We start from the raw sequence: 18,987 nt of genomic DNA on the forward strand, positions 1-18,987 counted from the left end.
TCCCCATGCCCCCAGTGCCCATACATTCTGCAAAATTGGCATGGGACGCTCCCTCCTCTCTAACTTCAATTTCCAAAAGGCTGGGAAATCATTAAAGAGTGCAGGAGGATAATGGCAAATCATTATTCAAGCACCCCCACCAAACTCTCTACTTCTGAGCAAATCTTGTTGCAAACACTCCACTCCGACCAGTGAGGAGAGTTTAAAACTTGATTCTGTGGGGAGGAAAATCTACTCTTCATCTTTATCAATAAAAATAGCCAACTATGTCTCAGTTTTATTACTTGCTTTGGGAAGAGTTCAAGGACGATTTACAAAATGCATCTGACTCTATCCAAGCCAAGTTCAGAGTGCTTCTTTCAAAGTCAGTGAATATCACACATCAGACTCTGAGCAAATGCAAAAATCTAATGGAAACGGAGTCCTGTACATTGGTTAGTTTCATCTCCTTAAGGCACCATGCCTGGTTACCTGCCATGAAGGATAGAACCAAGGACCTCCCTTTCAATGGGAAGGGGCTGTTTAGCACCTAATAGATGAAACCATAGAGCATATGAAAAAAATCAAAGTTTTCTCCTCAAGCCTACTCCTACCACTTTAAGTGGTATAACAGGCTCAGATACCCATTTGGCTGCTCTGATTGGACAGATGACAAAAGGTCCTTCCAGTTCTCCCAGAAATGCTCTTTCCCACAAAGGAATAAGCCACACTTAAAGAGAAAACACCAAGCTCAGCCCAAACAAGGTCTTTTCCTTTTTGCGCCCCCCCGCCCATTGGACCTTACACGCCCATAAGACCTGCACCTTATCTTCCATCTTGGTGTCTTATCTCCAACTCTTGGGTGCTAAGTATCATCTCTACTGGCCATAGTGTTTCACTCCACTCCCCCTTTCCTAGGGATAAAGCCCACCTCAGGAACTCCTACATTGCTAGTGAAAGTTCAAGAACTATTGTTCAAAGGGGCAAAATAGAACCTGTTTTGCAAAAAGCCCAGTGAGCAGGTTTTTACTCCTGGTACTTCCAAGTACCCAAAAGAGATGGTGGTCTCCAGACAATTTTAGGTCTCCTTTCCCTAAACAAGTTCATCCATCCAAATAAATTCTGGATGCTGACTCTACAACAGCTCCTTCCCCTTCTTGCGGTGGAAGAGTGGCTCGCTATGCTAGACTTCAGAGATTCTTATTTCCACATGGGGATTCGACCAAAGCACAGGAAGTATCTCCAGTTCACCATGGGAGACCGAGTTGCCCAGTATGCAGTCATCCCCTTTGGTCTCTCCACAACCCCACACATCTTTACCAAGTGTATGAGCGCTATCAGCACCCACGTTGGAACACATGGCATCTCAGTTTTCTTGTACTTGGACGACTGGCTGATCACCTCCCCAAATAAATTTTTGCTGATCAGCAACGTCCAACTAGTGCTCACGCTCTTGGAGGATCTCAGCGTCCAAGTGAGACCTCTCTCCACATTTCCTGCTCCTGTCCTGTGTAGGGATGGGTCCGGACCGGTCCGGAGGCTTTGCCCCCTCCAGTACGCATATTCCTTGTAGTAATTGGGGTGGCAGGATACCTCCCTGCTGCCCCTTCTTCCTCTTTAGTGCAAAAGGCTGGATGGTGCCTTTTGCGTACGCGCATGTCGCGTGCGAGCTTCACGTCTCCCTGACATGCGGGTCGTGAAGCCAGGCACCCTGCTAAATCTCTGCGCCTCAATAGGAAGTTGTGCCTCGCCGATCCCGTCATCCAGTCCTTCCTCGTCTCTTACACTGAGCTTTGGTGGGGATGGAGCCCTTCTTGTCGCCGCCGGAGGCGCAAAGGCTGTGTGCTGGGAGTAGATCGGTAGTGGCTGTGCACGCTTCCTCTGGGCCTGCGCTGCATCCCTCCTCCAGGCGGGCTTCCCTCCACTGCTGTTGCGGTTAGGGAAGATCCATCCGCCCCTGGAGCCCAGCTGATGATGCCTGGGCCGCCTGGTGATGTGTCTCCCTCTCCACGGATCCCGGCGCATGTGGGGTCGCCCTTGTGATCGGCATCAGGCGGGGCGGCGAGCGTGACCTTCTTCGCAGCCTAGGCGGGTGCGCTGCTGCCACCGGGTGGGTCTTGTGTGTGTGGGTACTGGGCGGCAGCAGCAGCTTGCAGCGCACCTCTGAGGTAGGCAGGCAGGCCAGGGCTGGCTGCGCGGAGAGGCGGCTTCGCCCTGGGACGGTGGAGAGCTTCATGTCGGGGAGACATGAAGCTCGCGTGCGATGTGCACGTGCGCGTGCGCAAAAGGCTCCGTCTAGCCTTTTGCACTAAAGAGGGAGAAGGGGCGGCAGGGAGGTATCCTGCCGCCCCAATTACTACAAGGAATATGTGCACTGGAGGGGGCAAAGCGGCGGAAGGGGTAAGTAAACCCTCCCCCGCCCTTGAAGGAACCCACCCCACAGTGCCGAACCGCAGCTCTGCGGTTCCGTGCACACCCCTAGTCCTGTGTTGTAAGCAAAATGCTTCAACAAGAAATAAAATGCATAATACACCATGGTGGCCAAGATAGCCATAGTTCTGCTTTGTTACCCTGAGGGCCCTAGAAAGGGTCAACCTATATCCTGGCAGAAACATTCAGAATGGCTGGTCCAACTCAACCAGACTTCTATGAAAAACAAGGCAAGGAGTGTCCAGACAGTGCTAGAGCCCATTTCACTAGGGCCACATCGGCCACACATCTCTCTGGTGTCGGATATTCCGAGATAAAGAAAGCTGCCACCTGGTCATCAAACGTACCTTTCATTAACACTAAGCCCTAGACATCCGATCTATGCCTGAGGCCACCTTTGGGTCGGCTGTACTTCAAGAAGTCCTCTAAACATGCATCCTCAAACCCACCTCCTCTTGAGGAGAGCCCGTTAATCACACACAATTTGAAGGGTACCAGGTCACCTTTAAGATAAACAGGTTGCTCTCCAATGACTTTTGGTCTTTTAATGATCCGGGGTTATGAACAACGCCCACCCAGCCTCCCCACTGCTTTGATGTTATACCTAGTCGCTTACCTTCAATGCTTCTAATGAAGAACAGACCTCTCGCAGTCGACCATGTACTGAGCTACAGGTGCTATGCTGCCCAATATATTGAGTGTGCTTTGTGTGTGAAGGATGGAGCTTCAGAGTGCCTAGAGGAGCTATGAAATTCTTCTGCGGGGCTACTGCACAGGTGCATTACCCATGTTGTGAATTATCCCAGATCGCCTAAAGAGGGCCTGTTTATAGTTCCCAGTTCCTCTCTGGGTCTACATATTAACAGTAATGTATGCTTAGTATTATATGGCACTTTTTAAGAATGCAAAGCACTTCACATGTATTATCTTTATAGACTCCTTTCAATAATCTCTAAGATAAGCAGCATCATGCTATATTGCAGTTAGATTACTGAGTCCAAGAGGGAATGGTTTTCTTAAGGCCATCTAGTTAGTGTTGGAGATGGAGTTCCAGTTCAATGATCTTTTGCACCAACTATCCTAATGACCACTAGGGGCACTGGGAATAGAGATAGTGAGTAAGGGTCTCCCTAGTAGGGATGTGCACGATATTTATCGGCGCCGGCGGGGGTAGGGCTTTAAGGGCGGGGGAGAGTGTACTCACACACACCCCGCCACGTTTCTCCCGCCGGCGCTCTCCGAATTTGAAGCCCCTCGGGGCGGCAGCGTTCCTCCTTGCCGCCCCGTTTGCCCCGTCGGCCGGAAGTGGCCGGAAGTTCCGAGCGCGCATGCGCCCGTTGTGCACGCGCCCGCCCGCCCACCATGCGCGCGCACAACAGGTGCACGCGTGCTCAGAACTTCCGGCCGACGGGGCAAACAGGGCGGCAAGGAGGAACGCTGCCGCCCTGAGGGGCTTCAAATTTGTAGAGTGCCGGCGGGGGAAACGCAGCGGGGGGGTGAGTACACTCTCCCCCGCCCTTAAAGCCCTACCCCCGCCGGTGCCGTATCGCCGAATCTGCCCCAACACCCGAAACGTTTCGACGGCCTTTTCAATGGCCGCCGAAACATTTCGGGCACAAGCCTACTCCCTAGCTGTTCTACCTGTCTCTACTCTATGATCCCTGATTGGACTCTTCAGGTATTTCCTATGAGAGCCAGATTCCCTTCCTGTCCTCTTAGAGAGCAGATGGAAACATATCTCTCTCTTCCTACCTATTCATTACGTAGTTCTTTACATTAAGGATCAGGTCTTTCCTATCCAAAGTGTTCTTCACCAATAAATATTTAGTCCTACAAGAATCTCCATGTGTCTTCTCTAAATAGCTGCAACAGCTAAACTCTGCATTCTACTCTGTAACTGAAGTGAGTAGCTTCTTTAGTGCTCTGCTAATTAACTAGGGTAGAAATTACAACCCTCAACTAAGGATGTGCATGGACTGGTCCGGAGGCCATTATAGAGGCCTCCAAACCGGTTTGAAATTGGGCTGGTCTGGCGGTCCAGCGGTGGAGGGGTGTCTCCCTTTAAGGGCGTGGGGTTTTGCACCTACCCCTCCCACCCCTGCCCCCATTCTTGTCCGGAAATAACGAGCACATGTGTGCCCACGCACGCCGCGCACGTCACACGCTGCATGTGCACACAGCATGTGATGTGCGTGGCGTGTGCATGTGCACTCGTTATTTCCGGTATTTCCAGACAAGAACGGGGGCAGGGACGGCAGGGAGGAATGCTGCCGCCCAAAAAACTTTTCACTGAAACAGAGCGCCAGCTGGGGGAAAGCGGCGGGAGGGGTAAGTGCAACCCTCCCCCCGCCCTTAAAGAGAGACCCCCACCAACACCGGACCACGCCTCTGCGGTTCCGTGCACATCCCTACCCTCAACAGTTAGTTCGTGGCAGAGGTGTGATTCAAACTGGATAAGTCATGATGTGGAGCTCAGTTTCTTAGCCACATTCCCTAAGGGATTTGTCTTCAAATTTCTATCTCGTGCCAGACCTCTTTTAGACATTTCTGCTCAGTCTAATATGTCACCTGTACTCTTTCTAAACTCTGTGTATTTAGAGATAACTGGTACCCTTTGAATCCAAGATGAGTATCAGACTCTATTGGCACCACCCAACTCATAACCATAAATCATGCCTGCATCCACTTTCTTAGCATTCATTAATTTCTCAACATTCATCCATTATCTTTGGCTGTCTTTCCAGCCAAAACCTTTCCTTTACACCCTCACGGTCATCCTGTTATTCAGTATTTTGACTTTTTTTGTTCATTGAACAACTTTTTTGCTAGAGCAGTGTTGTAAGATTTCTTACTTCCCCTGTTTGTAGCTTGAACCTATTTGTCCTTTATCAGGTTTTACCAACTTCCTTCTTTTGAATGGATGGAATATTTTTCTCCAAAGCAGGGGTCTTTGAACTAAAGTTCATACATGCAGACTTCTCCTAAAATATATTCTTTTCTCTATAATTATTATTAATCTTATTAATCCTCTCCCAATTAAAATAGAGCCAAGACCCATTCTATAGGTAAATCTCAACTATATCTGAGCTGCTCCATAAAGCGCAAAATGACTCACAGTGTAACACCTGGACAGAGAAAAGGACACATTTGCCCTTGCTAGATTACTCTGATGAAGTTTTATCTGCTGTTTTCAAGTTGGAGCTCTGCCTGATGAACTTTTGAAGAGTGGTGTGTCCCAAAGAGAGGGTGTGCTTTCTATCTTCTCCAAAAAAACTTGGGGGAAAGTCTCAAACTGTTTTAAGAGATGAGCCTCTATACCAGGGCTGCTCAACTTCGGCCTTCCTGCAGATGTTGGCCTACAATTCCCATAATCCCTGCTTTTGGCCACTGTAGCTGGGGATTATGGGAGTTGTAGTTCAAAAACAGCTGGGAGGCAGCCTAAGTTGAGCAGGCCTGCTCTAAACTGAATGGATTTTTGACTATAAGGGTTTAAAAAAACACCCTAATTTCTCTCATTCCCATGCGTGTGAATTTCTTTGCTGAGCCTGTGAAAGAAACCCCCTCCTTGACCACATTTCCCCTCCCAAATGGAATCTGAGCCCCCCCCACACACACACACATACACATGTAATTTCCCCCAAATTAATACAGACATGTTTAATTCTCTGAAATTCCCTAGATTTTTACATGAGATGGATGGACTAATACAGGACATTGCTTCCAACCACTGTGGTTATTATTTTGTGATTACAATGAAAATTACTAATTGAAAATCAAGTGCTTGTGAAATATCTTATTAACATTCAGATTGCATGTTAATAGCTAGAGGTGTTTGTTGTCAAGGGATATTTCAGATTGGTTACAAAAGCTGTTAGAATGTAAACAACAACCTTCAAAACGGAATAGTATTTCTGATATATCATTACAAAGAGTGCTAAATGTGCTTGTAAAGCATTAGGGTGTATCTGAGGAAGACGAAAGGAAACAAACTGTATTTAAACAATAAAACAAAGTTTAAATAGTTTAAAGGAACCTGCAAATTTACACAACAGTAATACTACATTTCAAATTGACCAAGTGCACTTTTGTGTGTGTGTGTGCTGGGTGGAGGAAGATTCTCCATAATGACAGTCCATTTGGAATACATTAGAAGACCTGGATTTGTCGATTTTTCTGCCTTTGTCTGTTTCGATGGCAGTGTTTATTTGATCAGTTCCCTCCAGCACGTAATTTTTCAGTACATTATCAAGTCTTTTGTGGGCTTGTCTGCCCCCAAGAGTTGCACCCACCAAACTAATTTCCCAGTTTGTTGAATGTTCCATTGGATCAAGAAGTCTTTTTTGCACTTCCATCCTTTGCCTGTCCCTTAAAATAGCAGCTGAAAGATATAGAAACTTACTGACCAGTCACCATTGAACCTTCCAATGATTCCCTGCCTTTCTGTAGTCTCTGCTGACAAGAAGTGGGACACTCTGAAATATGTAGGATGTTTATTTAAAGCTATCAGTTGCAGATCTTCTCTAACAAGCAGAAGCTGAAGTTCATAAGGGGAGAATTCTCATTGTTAATACTTGGCTACCAGCAGCCTTTCCCATTCAGTTTCCATGGCAACAGGTTTCATTCGGATCTGAGAAAAATCATGTAAGCTTTTTAAAAAATGATTATGTAAACCTCTTACCTTATTTCCACTCATCTAACATCTGAGTCCCTGAAAACTAAAGTAGGAATGAAGCACCAGTAGTGAGGCAACTTTGCCCAGTTTCCTTTACAGACAACTGACCTCCCAGACCCTTTGTTTGCTACCAAGAGCCTCAGTATGATCACACAGCTTATTTTCCTACCATATCTTGGCTTTGGATGTTTAGGGTCTAGTTGACAAATATTCTAAAGTGACTGAAGGATGTAGGGAGCCTCTCATCCAATCGAAAACATAGCTTCTGCTATTTTTATTATGCCATCTATGTGCATAGAACTTTATGAAGAACTGGAAAACAGGTCCCTTCCCCAAAGGGCTCACAATCTCAAACTGACACATGGGAGACAAAAGAGGAAGGGTAGCTAGTAGTAAAATGGGAACAAATGTGCTGCTATTTTACATACACTTCTTCAGCTTGGTTACATCAGAGTTCGTGGGCGAGGATGTTGGGCCAAAAGCATCATGGAAAAGGTGGACTTTAAGGAGGGATTTAAAGGAAATAGAATAAATTGCATTGTGGAGGCATTTTGGGAGGCAGTTCTAATCATAATGGCAGTAAAGGAGAAAGGTTGGAGTTGTTGGAGGTTACAGCATACCTTTGGACCACTGTGAGTGGTGGAGCTGGATGAACAAAGGTCACAGACAAGAATATACTGTCATTCAAAAAGCTTTGGTTTAAGATGACAGCTAAGATGTTTTCAATTTTCACTCATGCTCTAAAAGAGTGGAAATTGCAAGTTAAGGTGCCCATCTTAACTTCTGCGCCTTATAAACTGTAAAGACTTTGTAGTCTCATATATAATACTGTTTTAGCAATGAGGAGTCATGAACCCACACCTTTACTCATGAGTAGCCTTTACATTTACTTACAAGACCTTACTCATGTGCAGACCCACAATCTTACTCCCAAGGAAACTTTGCACCCTTGCTTACATCTTGACCCTAACCCTAACTTGTGATTAGAAGACGTTCCATTCTTACCAGTAGACTATCAAACTTACTTGAGAGTAGACCCCACCTTTGTGGGTAACATTGAGGATTTACTCATCAGTAGGGATGCACAATGGTGCATAAACTCACAAGTAGACCACACCCTTACTTGCAGGTAGATTCTTACAAGTAAACCTTGCATCCCTCAAGAATAGCCCTACATGTGAGGTTGAGGTGTTGCTCATGAACAAGAAAGCATTGTCTACTCAAGTTTTAAGTTTGAGGATCAGGTCCTGAATAAGACTGATGGTCTGCTCCTGAGTAAGATGTGATGTTTACCTGTAACTAAGCCCCACAATTAAGTTCAGGTCTACTCATGAGCAATGTTGATCTACTGGTGAGTAAAAATGGAAGTTGTACTCTCAAGTAAGGTTGAGGATCTACTCACAAGAAAGGATGCAAGATTTTTTTTATGATTAAGGGCATGGAGTCTACTCTTGAGCAAAGGTTCCAAACCTTGCTATAGTACATAGCATTTGGGTAAAGCTCATAGAGCATTGGACAGAATGCACCAGAAAGAAATTCATCAGGTGTGTCTATAGGGAGTTGCGGCTAGATTGGGGACTTGTTGAATTTCTGGCTGAACACTTGCTATGCAGGTGGCATTTTGGGGAAGCACTGTGCCTTGCAGAGATGCACCAAGCAGAAATTCATCTGGGGCTTCTAGCAAGTGACTGGGGAAGCTGCACCTTTTGAATTTCTGTCTGATGCAGTCTAATCTTGAGCTGAAATACTTAGAGTGTAGGTGTCGCTTGCAACCTAGTAGTCATGCAAATTTGACAAATGGCTCCAGTTCTATAACCAATAGAATGTTCAGGGCTTTTAATAGTAGAACATTTAACAACTCTTCATCTTAACTATGCTGGCACTACTGTGCCAGTATAATAAGAGAGAGAGAGAGAGAATGGCAAAACCGTGCAGGGTTTTGAAGGTGAGAATGAGAGGCTTGTGCAGGATCTGGGAATGGACAAGAAGCCAGTGCAGAGATTTCAAGAGAGGTGTTGTAACACTGAGGCAAATAGATTGTTTTTCCAGCAGAGTGCTGGATAAGAGGTGAGACAAGTGGAAGACCAGCTGTATTGCCACTAGTGGCCAGCCGATGTGCAACAGGTTGTTTGGGATTCACAGACAATAGGTCCAAACCAGTGTGGAATGCTAACAGAGGTTTTATTAAGCAAAGCTCAATAATAGTTTAAAGAGGATTACAGATGAAATGAAACTAAGTAATAAATCAAAAGAGAATCATAGAATAAAGAAAAGATTACAGATTAAAGAACAGTCATACGTCCCTGACCCCTGCTGGGGACCTTGTCCGTGGGAAGTCCACTCAACAGAAGGAAAGACACCTCAGTGCCCGTTCTGGTGTTCAGCTTCGGCCATGGCTTCATCGACCTACACAGAACTCCCAACTTTAGGGTGTCTGTGTGCCTTTTTTATACCTTTGAACAGCCCTTGGAAAAGGCTGTAAGCCCCCTCCCCATCAACTGTATGTGTGTAAAATTTGAGTACTTTATTCCTTTCATCTAACGGGACAAAGTGGGTGATGGGCTTTCTTATCAGCAAGTGTGTGATTGGATGCCAAGTGCATTCCAATCCTGGGCACAGCCTGATTCATCTTCCCTAGATGTTTTGGGAAGCACTATCTGTGTGTTGGGCAAAGCCTCTGATCCTTCCTAATTATTTTGGGAAATATCGCCAAGGTCTAGCTGAACTACTTGGCCAGATATAAACATCTAGTCTGCACCTGGTCTGTGAGAGGCAGGGTCGCTCATGCCTTCTAGGAAAAGCCCAAAGAGAAAGGCCTAGAACTTATCCTAAGCAATATATGCAGAAATGTATAACTATAAGCAATATATCATGTGTAGAGGGCAGAAATGGATTACACCACTAAATTCCTCTCCAATCTTCCACAGTGCCACTACACCAGCAGAGAAAGTAGGGCTCAAGTCTATCTGGAAGCCATTGCCCCTAATCTCTGATGTGTGGAATTCCCTGTCATTAGCTCAATGGTGACATGTCCCTGCTCAGCCACTTTCTTATACCCAGTCCTTAGATTTTTCAGGGCATTGACACTGAAAACAGATGCCTGGGCTGAGCTCTTGTACTAGTAGAACTTCCCTGATCCTTAGGCACGAATCTTAATTTCAGTTTCCTAGTGCAGATTAAAGTTAAGTTTGTAGAGTGTATCCCCAACATGTTTTGCATGTATACCTGAAAGTGAAATGCTTTTGTATTGCACATGAAACTTGTTTCCAATCACTCCTAATTGCAAATGAGACATGTGCTTCCAATCATGTGTAAGCCAGGAGTTCATGTTTCTGGGCGAACTGAGATTGCCTTATCTTCCTGCAAAGGTACACATGATAGAAACCGTTTACCATAGACTGGGAAACATAACAGCGGGGATTCGAACAGCCCTAAAATGATAGAAACTGATATGAATCTGTGTGTAGCAATCAATTACAGTATTTCCTGTTCAGAAAGACTTAATAGTTGAAATTGTTGACATCATGAATACTTGTAAAAAAAATAGACTCCATATTGCTTTGCTGAAGCAAGAATATTTTTAATGTGCAGAACCAGTCTGTTGAGCAAGGTCTGTGACTTTCCCAGTTAGCTGACATGTGTTTTAATCTGCAAGTAAATCTTTAATCAATAAAGAAATGAATGAAATAAGGCTGCGATTTCTAAAATCCTGACTGGGCATCTGTGCTGGTCTGTGATCGTAATAAAGGAATTGATTGATTGACTGGGCATCATTCTTGTGCATGGTACTATACCTACTTGCCTTATATAAAAAAAAGATTGTTGCTTGTCCCAATGTGTTTGCAATCCAAATTTAGTCACTGAGGAAGGCATTAGAAGGAAGGGGTGCAAGAGTAACAGGGTATGAGCAAATGTAGTTCCATGAAAGCCCTTACATTGTGCATATAAAGGTGCAGCATTGTGGGGAAGACCCTTCCTGACCTAGACACATTCATGGGAATGCCTGCAGATTGCCTCAGCTTCCTAGTTATGTGAAGAGTCCTCTGCACATATAGTTGGCTGTATGAGATCTCTACAGACATTCTAAGGAACATTCACGGGTGAAGCGTGCTGCCATGAAGCCACACACCCCATGTGTACTTCATGTCACTGAAAGACAGTGAAGGGTGTTTGTAAAGAGCTTCTCTATCCGTTGGGATTGAGAGCTAAGGGGTTAAGGCAAAAGGCCTACAGTTGGTTTCTGAGGAAGGGCTTGAAGGAAGAAACAGAACAGAAGAATACAGGGGTGGGGTGGGGTGGGGTGGGGCTGGAGGGGAGAGAATTCCAGTCATGAGGGGGTAGCGATGGGCAGAGCACATCACAAAAGAATGAGTAAAGAAGAAGCTTATTGGTTTTTATTTATTTATTTTAAAAGGTTTATATTTTGCCTTTCTTGTCAAAGGTAACCCAAAGTGGTTTACAATGAAAAGTAACCACTTAAAGATCATAACAATGTATTAAAACAACCCACGATAAAAGGCAGCTAAAATAAAAGCTGCTTCCATAGGTAGAAGCACCCCAAATCACCGTTCAGCCACCACTTGAAGACAGGAATTTTATAATGCTGCAAATACATTTTTACACTGTACACATCCCAATATCTCTAGAATACCTACACAGCCACCACAGCACCTCACAGCCTTTTCCATTGCCCCTACCATTGTGGAATAGTGTGAAGAATATGAATCGGGAAGTCCCCCGTTTGCATTTTGCTTTTGCCATGGACGTATTAGGCTGCCTCAGTCAAGGCACTGCTTCTCAGTTTGAGCCCTGCAACTGCAATGTGGGGATGATAATACTAAACTGTCCTACAAGTTTGTTGTAGAATTAACTGAGTTAATGTCTAAAAAGTGCTTTTAATTATCTGAAGTGCTATATGAATTTCAACTAGTAATGTTGGTAATTCCCCCCACCTAAAAGTAAAATTGTAGATGCTGTTTACTTGCTGCTCTGTTAATAGCAGTTGTTAATAATTTCCTATTTCTCTTAATACTTTATGATTTAAAGAGTACAAACAGCAGTACTAACTGTTTCTACATCCTCCAACAGCTTCCACCAACTTTGCACTGCAACTTGAAAAGAAGAGTCATTGAGAGATTCAAGAAATCCCTATTCAGTCAGCAGAGCAATCCGTGTAATTTGAAATCTGAAATTAATAAGGTGGAGTATTTTGCAGATCACTCCCAGGGTGGTAATGATTTTTTCAATTATTTGAAATGTGGACCACAAATGTAGAGGGGTTGTAGGGAAGTAGTTTTCAGGAGTAAGAAAGATGATCTGTATTCACATTTTTTTATTTGTGAAAAATGCTTGCTCAAGGTTAACCCACCAAAAGCATGAAGATGGTAGTTTTTGAAAATTATTTAAATTTAATTTGAATGAATGACTTTATAGTGAAAAATTAAGAATAAATAGCAACTCACCTTAGTTTTATAACTATAAAAACATTCAGGGGGTAAGCAATTATATGCAATATGGTTTTTTTCCCCATTTTCATCTTTCCATAATATTGATGCACATAAAATAGGAGATAAACCTTCCAGCTGTTAATAAATTGAAACATAAAGCCATCCTCATTGGAGATCAGAATTTTTTTATTCCTTTCATGGATGTAATTGGGAAACTAAAAAGTAAAGATTCAAAAACTAAATTTCAAAAGATCAAATCTTCAACACAGATTATTCTAAACTTTATTTACTGGAAATACTTTTTGTTGTGAATAATATTTTTGGAAGAAAATGATTGCATTGTTTTTTAATGTAGATGTTGCCCCATTTTCACTTTCACAGAAGCAGACCTGTCCACCTTTCTAGAGCAAAGTTAAGGCCCTGAGGCCAGTGGCATAAACCCTAAGTGCACCCCCCTGACTATTGGGCCTGTGTGAAGCTTTGGCTGAAGTTAAATACTCTGCACAGTCCCCCTAACACCCAGTGGAGACTATCATTCTCACTGTACAGTGTTGTGGTTTGCCCAGCACCTGCCAGGGGCCTCCTTTAAGGGAAAGAACTCTCTTGAGCCCTTGCACAGTATTAGAAGGTGTGTACCGAGTGCTGGGAAGTGCAGCCATTCCCAGCACTTTCCCCATAGAGCTCCTAAGAGCTTAAAGGGCCCTCCCAGCACTGAGAAAAGCGCAGTACTGTGCAAAGGTCAGCACAGTCGGAAATGGCTCTCACACTAAAGTTTTTTTGGGCAAAGTAACCCTTGCTTGAAAAACAGATCACTGGTCTAGGGTAACAGTAGAAGGTGATCTTGAGCAGAACAGAGCATCAGAAGGGGTGAGAAGACAAAAGGAAAGGATGATATATTCAGGGGTTGGGAATCCTTAACCTTTAGACATTAAAGTTAACGCTTTCCCCGCTTTAAACATTTCTTCCTCAGTCTGCTCAGAAAGCACTGAAGCTGTCCAAATGTGTTTCAGTGCTAGATAATCTTATAGCCCTAATAGCTCAGCAGGCCCTAATTCAGCTCATTGCTTTCCAGCTATCACTTTCTTGCAAGCATCACAAGATGTACATCTTTTTATAAATGACATTTTGGATACTGTCCAGTGCAGAAAATATATTTGTGGGTAAGTTTAGAGATGTTGGGACATTGTTTTTCTGCGTCTACAAAGCAAGTCCCAAAAGACACCAACACCACATTAGATCTTACTGCATACTGAGCATGTATCCAGTTGTCCCAACAGATGGTGGCAACTTCAACTGTATTTTAGCCATGTTTCTTTATTCTTTCTTCTCAAACTCAAGGCCAGTAATGGCACATACAATCAGCACAAACACTTACACAGTTCATACAATTACACTTCACCTGTATTTATCCCCAGCCACCAAAGGCCCATATAAACATTTTTTCATGGCTTTGGGGAAATGCTGTAGAATCAGAATCATGTTTATTGATGGTCTGCAGATTTTCATTTTACAAACCTAAAAACAGATGAACAGTCCCATGAATAATATAATTAAAATCATAAAAGACAAAGAGACTGCAATAGCTGGAGAAGTAAAACATAATTGCATTAAATATAACCAACAAATATTAAATGGTTATAAACAACCTTATAACTTCTATTGATTCAAAATTATTTATTAAAAAATTACAAATCTTAATAACTAAAAATGTAAGCATTGCAACTGTGTCCATAACACGAGGTTGAGAATCCATAACCAGGAAGTCTGTATACCATTCAAGTGGCCTCCTTGGAAATGAAGTAATCTGATGTTATATGTCTTGCTCTTTCATATCTGTAAAAAATACGATGTAATAACATGAGATACAATTCTAATTCCTCAACTCCACAAGGACAAGGATGGTTTGCATAACTATGGTATCTCCCCTATAAAATTGCTGAAGGGATGGCAAAGTAATGTAGTGTCAACACTTGCCTGCATTTAGGCATGAAAAACAGTCTTAAGTAATTAGGATAAAGTGGTTTTATGGGTACCTCTACTGTGGTGGTGAACAAATCTTTTTAACAAAAACTTTTGGAAATATTGAATTAACTGAAACTCCAGCATTAGCCTGCCTTTTGGTTGGTTGGTTGGTAACAGATATCTCAGAATTACTATGTAATCTACTATATGAATCAATAAGCAGGCAATGGAATCTAACAATCATATATGCAGCAGTAATAGGAGTCCCTACGGAACCCCACTACATGGTGCAACAAATGAAAAGGAAATCAGATCTGCCCTCTGGGTACATAGAACATGGTTGGATGTCACTGTGGATCCACTTATGCACATGGTTATATGACCTGTGACATGTGACCCCAGCACAGGACTGATGAGGAGGGTACACAATTTAACAACTTTTGTCCATCTCTCAATGCAAGCCCTCACGACTGTGTTCTCAGAGGTATCTGATGGCCACTGTGTGAAACAAGATGCTGGACTAGATAGGTCTTGGGCCTAATCCACAGGGCTGTTCTTATTACATGCAAGATTGGACAGAGATTCCCAGCTAGCAGGATAATATTTCCTGTCATTGGCTTCCATTGATTAAAAAAATTCAACAGATCACCCTAGATTATTGGCCAGCCATCTGCCTAACAAAGAACCCCCCACTCCCAGCATCTGTAACAATATTTTTACTCATTTATTTTTCAGTGAATTTATTTTGAGGCTCATGTGCATGTTTTCTTCTCCTCAGTAACAGTGTCTGCTAGAAGGAAATTAAAGTCTATATAAGACATTATAATGTTCTTATACGAAATGTACACTCCATCTTGGGAGTGGTGGCATAGAAGTAATCTGGCAAATGGCTTGTTTTGCCTTGAAAAGTTAGAAAAAATAGTTTTAGTTCTTGGTGTATGAATGATATTTATAGCTCTAATATTCCACACATTATTTTCATTATTCTATTCTTATTTTGGTGTGCCTGGTTTACAAATTAATGAAAACAGTTCACCTGGGAATTCTTTTGTTTAGGCATAATAGCGATGAGCAGAAGTTTCCCTGAGTGGATCCATAAAGAAAAACAGGTGCACCTCCAGCACTTTGCTCTCCTGCCTGGGCTAAATACCAACCCACAAGTAACATTGAAATGGAACAGCAGCATCTCAGCTGTGAACTTTTAATTCTGTAACTAAAAATGACAGAATACTGCCTTTAACTCAAAACTGTAAATTGAAGCTGATAGTGTATAATATGAAAACCTTCTACCAATTTAAATTTGCTGAAATCTATTCATCTGGCTGAGGCTGTCCAGTGCTTGGATGAGTACCTGTCACTTTGAGGATTAGAAATTTTTCCTTATTTTATCTGGTGTGACAGTTGTCGCTTTTCTAAGCAACTTAGAAAAGGATGGAGCATCCGGGGGGGATCAAAATGGCTGGAATTGCACAAATGTCAGTGAGTCCTGCTGAGCACTATGCTGTGGTAAAAATCAGACCAGTACTTGCATATAGACACTGAGTCTTAACATTAGGAATTCAGTGTACTGTATTTGTTCAGTAGATTTGAGATACATTTTCTTTTCCTGTTCTCATGGGACCCTGTATTTTAACGCATTTCAAGCAAGCATTACGGACAACCTTATTTGGTACCTGACTGCATAGAGGAGAATGTAAGAGGTGGTTAGCATATATGGCTCATCTATCTTGCGAAGATCCCAACAACTTTTAGTTATGTTTTTGAAGAAAAGGAGGATTGTTTTTTAGTCCTCATGGTTTCAGAGACCAGTTTGGCAATGCAGGTGCATAATAGAAATATAAAGGCAGGTTTTGAAAGGGCCCATCTTCTTGTTTTTGTCTTCTCATGACTTTGAAGACCGGGGTGTGTGTGTGTGTGTGTGTGTGTGTGTGTGTGTGTGTGTGAGTGAGAGGAAGGTGTTTTTTAAAATAAAATACATCCAATTTTTTCATGTTTAATATGAAACTATATAGATAATGTTGTATAGGTGAGGGGACATTGGTTCCCTGTGAATTGTCCCCTAACCAGAAATTTGTTCTGTATTTTCCCCTTCAGTTATAAGCTGACCTTTACCTTAGAGCAGTTTCATATTTCTAAATCTGTGCACTTTCCAAAATGTTAAATATTTGTCAGATTGAATCATTTTAGTGATTTTTTTTCCTTTACCAAAGGGAATATCCTCACTAATGGTGCAGAGACACAGTATGCAAAGCACCTCTGCAGTGTCTAGTAATCTGTGTTGTATGCATCTGGGGACAATACTAACTGATCTCCCACCTCACTGGAAGTGCTCCATGCAATACAGAAGTTGGTCCCTGAGGGTCCTACAGCCCTCAGGAACCTACTTCTGGGCCACAAAGAGTAATTCTGGGGGACTGATAAAAATTGTCCCCCAACATGCAACCTGACTCTGGATTACTAAACACTGCACAGTGTGCCTCATCATTAGTGAGGATGTCAGCTAGTTTTTTTAAACAGCTTCTGATGCAACTGCATTTTAAACAAAGTATATAAACACACATTCGTTCACACTCCATCAAGCAGTTCCCTCTTTTTCAAAACCGAGCCACAGAACTATTTAGGATTGCAGCTCCAGAATAACAAGACCATGGACTATTATAAAAGGTGCATCATTCTCAGTTTGCATCAATCACATCGTTTCTCAGAACTTTAGAGCTTACCCCCTCTTCTCAACTTTCTGGATCCTCAAACCCAAGACCAACAATCTGTTCTATAGGTGAGCATGCAGCGATTCTTGCATCCAGTTGTATGCATGCAGTCTGCTATTGTGTGCAAGCATCTGTGAGTTGGAATATTAATAGAATACTGGCATTAGAAGATGAATAGAACAAGACATTAATCTCTTCTAAATTAATTAAATCCTACACAGGGAAATGTCATTAAAACAAAAGATTAACTCTTCCCAAATCAGGTTGGGATGATGGGCAAGTGGAAGAAGATTTCCTACCAGAAATACTTATTGTTTTACATTGGATCCTCTGTTGGGGGCATTCAGTGCAGCAGCTGGTGGGAAGAAGGCTCCATCTGTCTTGGGATTCTGTTCCTCCCTAGAACGTTGTGCCACTTCTTAATGCGGGCCTGCTGCTCATACTAAAATACAAATTATTTAATGATTTGCATGCAAATTAGTTTTGGTCTTCTGATTCTTCATAGAATACTATGTGGTTATTCTGAGCAAGTTACCTACACTCTATTTGACTAGCTCCTCTACTGTAGACATTTAGGTCAGGTCTTGCTATCTGTGACCAAATGTATCAAGGCAAAAAGGCATTATATTCATGTTTTTGCTTTTTTGCAGCTTCTCCAAGGTTCTCCAGAGCTTATCGAGCCTAACCTTTTCACTGCAGATTGCCACTTGTTGCATCACTCTTCAGGAGGAAATATGTTGGTCCCAGATGACAGACCAGGTGAGTCTAGCAAAAGTCATGATGCTCAGACTTTTCCATTGACTTATACTGTTGACATTGTCAATACTCAGTGAAGACAAATTACTACTACGACTAGACATGTCTTTAGCTCCAGTGAGGTATAGAATACTGAAGAGACATGAGTCTATAAGACATATAGGGTAAGAACAGATGATCACTTACAGCATGATTTCTCCTTAAACCCTTTCCACATGGTGTTTCTATGGGGAGATGGTCATCTTTATGCTCTTCCCATGCTGCACCGAGTGTTGCCATGCTTCCCTAATTTAGGGATGTGCACAAAACCGGTTTGCCCGGTTCAGTTCGAGTTCGAACCTGGAGGGGGTGGTTCAATTTTGGTTTTGCTCAAACCTCCCCTTGGTTTGGTTGCGGTACTGGGGTACCCAGTACCCCAAATTCACCAATAATCGGAGGAGTGTCCTATTGCCTTGGGGGTTTTGGGGTGGTAGGCACCCCTGAGTGCCTACCACCTACCCCACGTTTGTGCCCCTAGGTGCTCCACAATAGGGGATAATGGGCTGGTTCGGGTCCCATTATACCCTATGAAAAAAAAATTAAAATAAACTTCAAAAATTCATTAAAAATCGTACAAATGTCCAATTGCTTTGGGGCTTGGGTGGTAGGTACCCATGGGTGCTTGATACCACCCCACCCACTTTTGGAGGTTCAAACCAGTTTGAACCAGTTCGAATCGAACCACCCCCTGTTTGGTTCGAATTCGAACCTGCAGCTCGAACCTGATGTCTGGTTTGGTTCGAATTTGAACCATCGAACCACCCTGGTTCGAATTGCACCCTGGAGGCATTCCAGAGTCATTTCAGTAGAGAGTGCATTCCAGAGTCTCAGGACAGCTACAGAAAAGGCCCATCCTTGCATGGCCACCAGATGAGCTGGTGGCAACTGCAGACAAACCTCTCCAGTTGATCTCAATGGTTGATGTGCCTCATGGCAAAGAAGATGTTCTCTTAAATACCCAGGAACTAAGCTGTTTGAGGCACTTTAGGTTATA

The 18,987-nt window shown here is 43.1% G+C and overlaps 1 protein-coding gene and 1 long non-coding RNA gene across 2 annotated transcripts in view; one reads left to right on the plus strand and one right to left on the minus strand.

Moving 5' to 3' along the window:
• The window catches only part of NEK10 (NIMA related kinase 10), a 192,594-nt gene that overhangs the window by 161,398 nt on the left and 12,209 nt on the right, over window positions 1-18,987 (plus strand). Inside the window, exons 33-34 of the mRNA XM_053263336.1 lie at window positions 12,170-12,280; window positions 17,849-17,957. Coding sequence (XP_053119311.1) covers window positions 12,170-12,280; window positions 17,849-17,957 — 220 coding nt within the window. The remainder of the gene's footprint in view (window positions 1-12,169; window positions 12,281-17,848; window positions 17,958-18,987) is intronic.
• The window catches only part of LOC128330438 (uncharacterized), a 65,351-nt gene continuing 58,935 nt past the window's right edge, over window positions 12,572-18,987 (minus strand). Inside the window, exons 2-4 of the long non-coding RNA XR_008310092.1 lie at window positions 17,498-17,640; window positions 17,211-17,329; window positions 12,572-14,361 (exon numbers count right to left, since the gene is read on the minus strand). This is a non-coding gene — a long non-coding RNA (uncharacterized LOC128330438). The remainder of the gene's footprint in view (window positions 14,362-17,210; window positions 17,330-17,497; window positions 17,641-18,987) is intronic.

Source organism: Hemicordylus capensis, chromosome 6 (assembly GCF_027244095.1).
Source record: "Hemicordylus capensis ecotype Gifberg chromosome 6, rHemCap1.1.pri, whole genome shotgun sequence".
NCBI classification, from domain to species: domain Eukaryota; kingdom Metazoa; phylum Chordata; class Lepidosauria; order Squamata; family Cordylidae; genus Hemicordylus; species Hemicordylus capensis.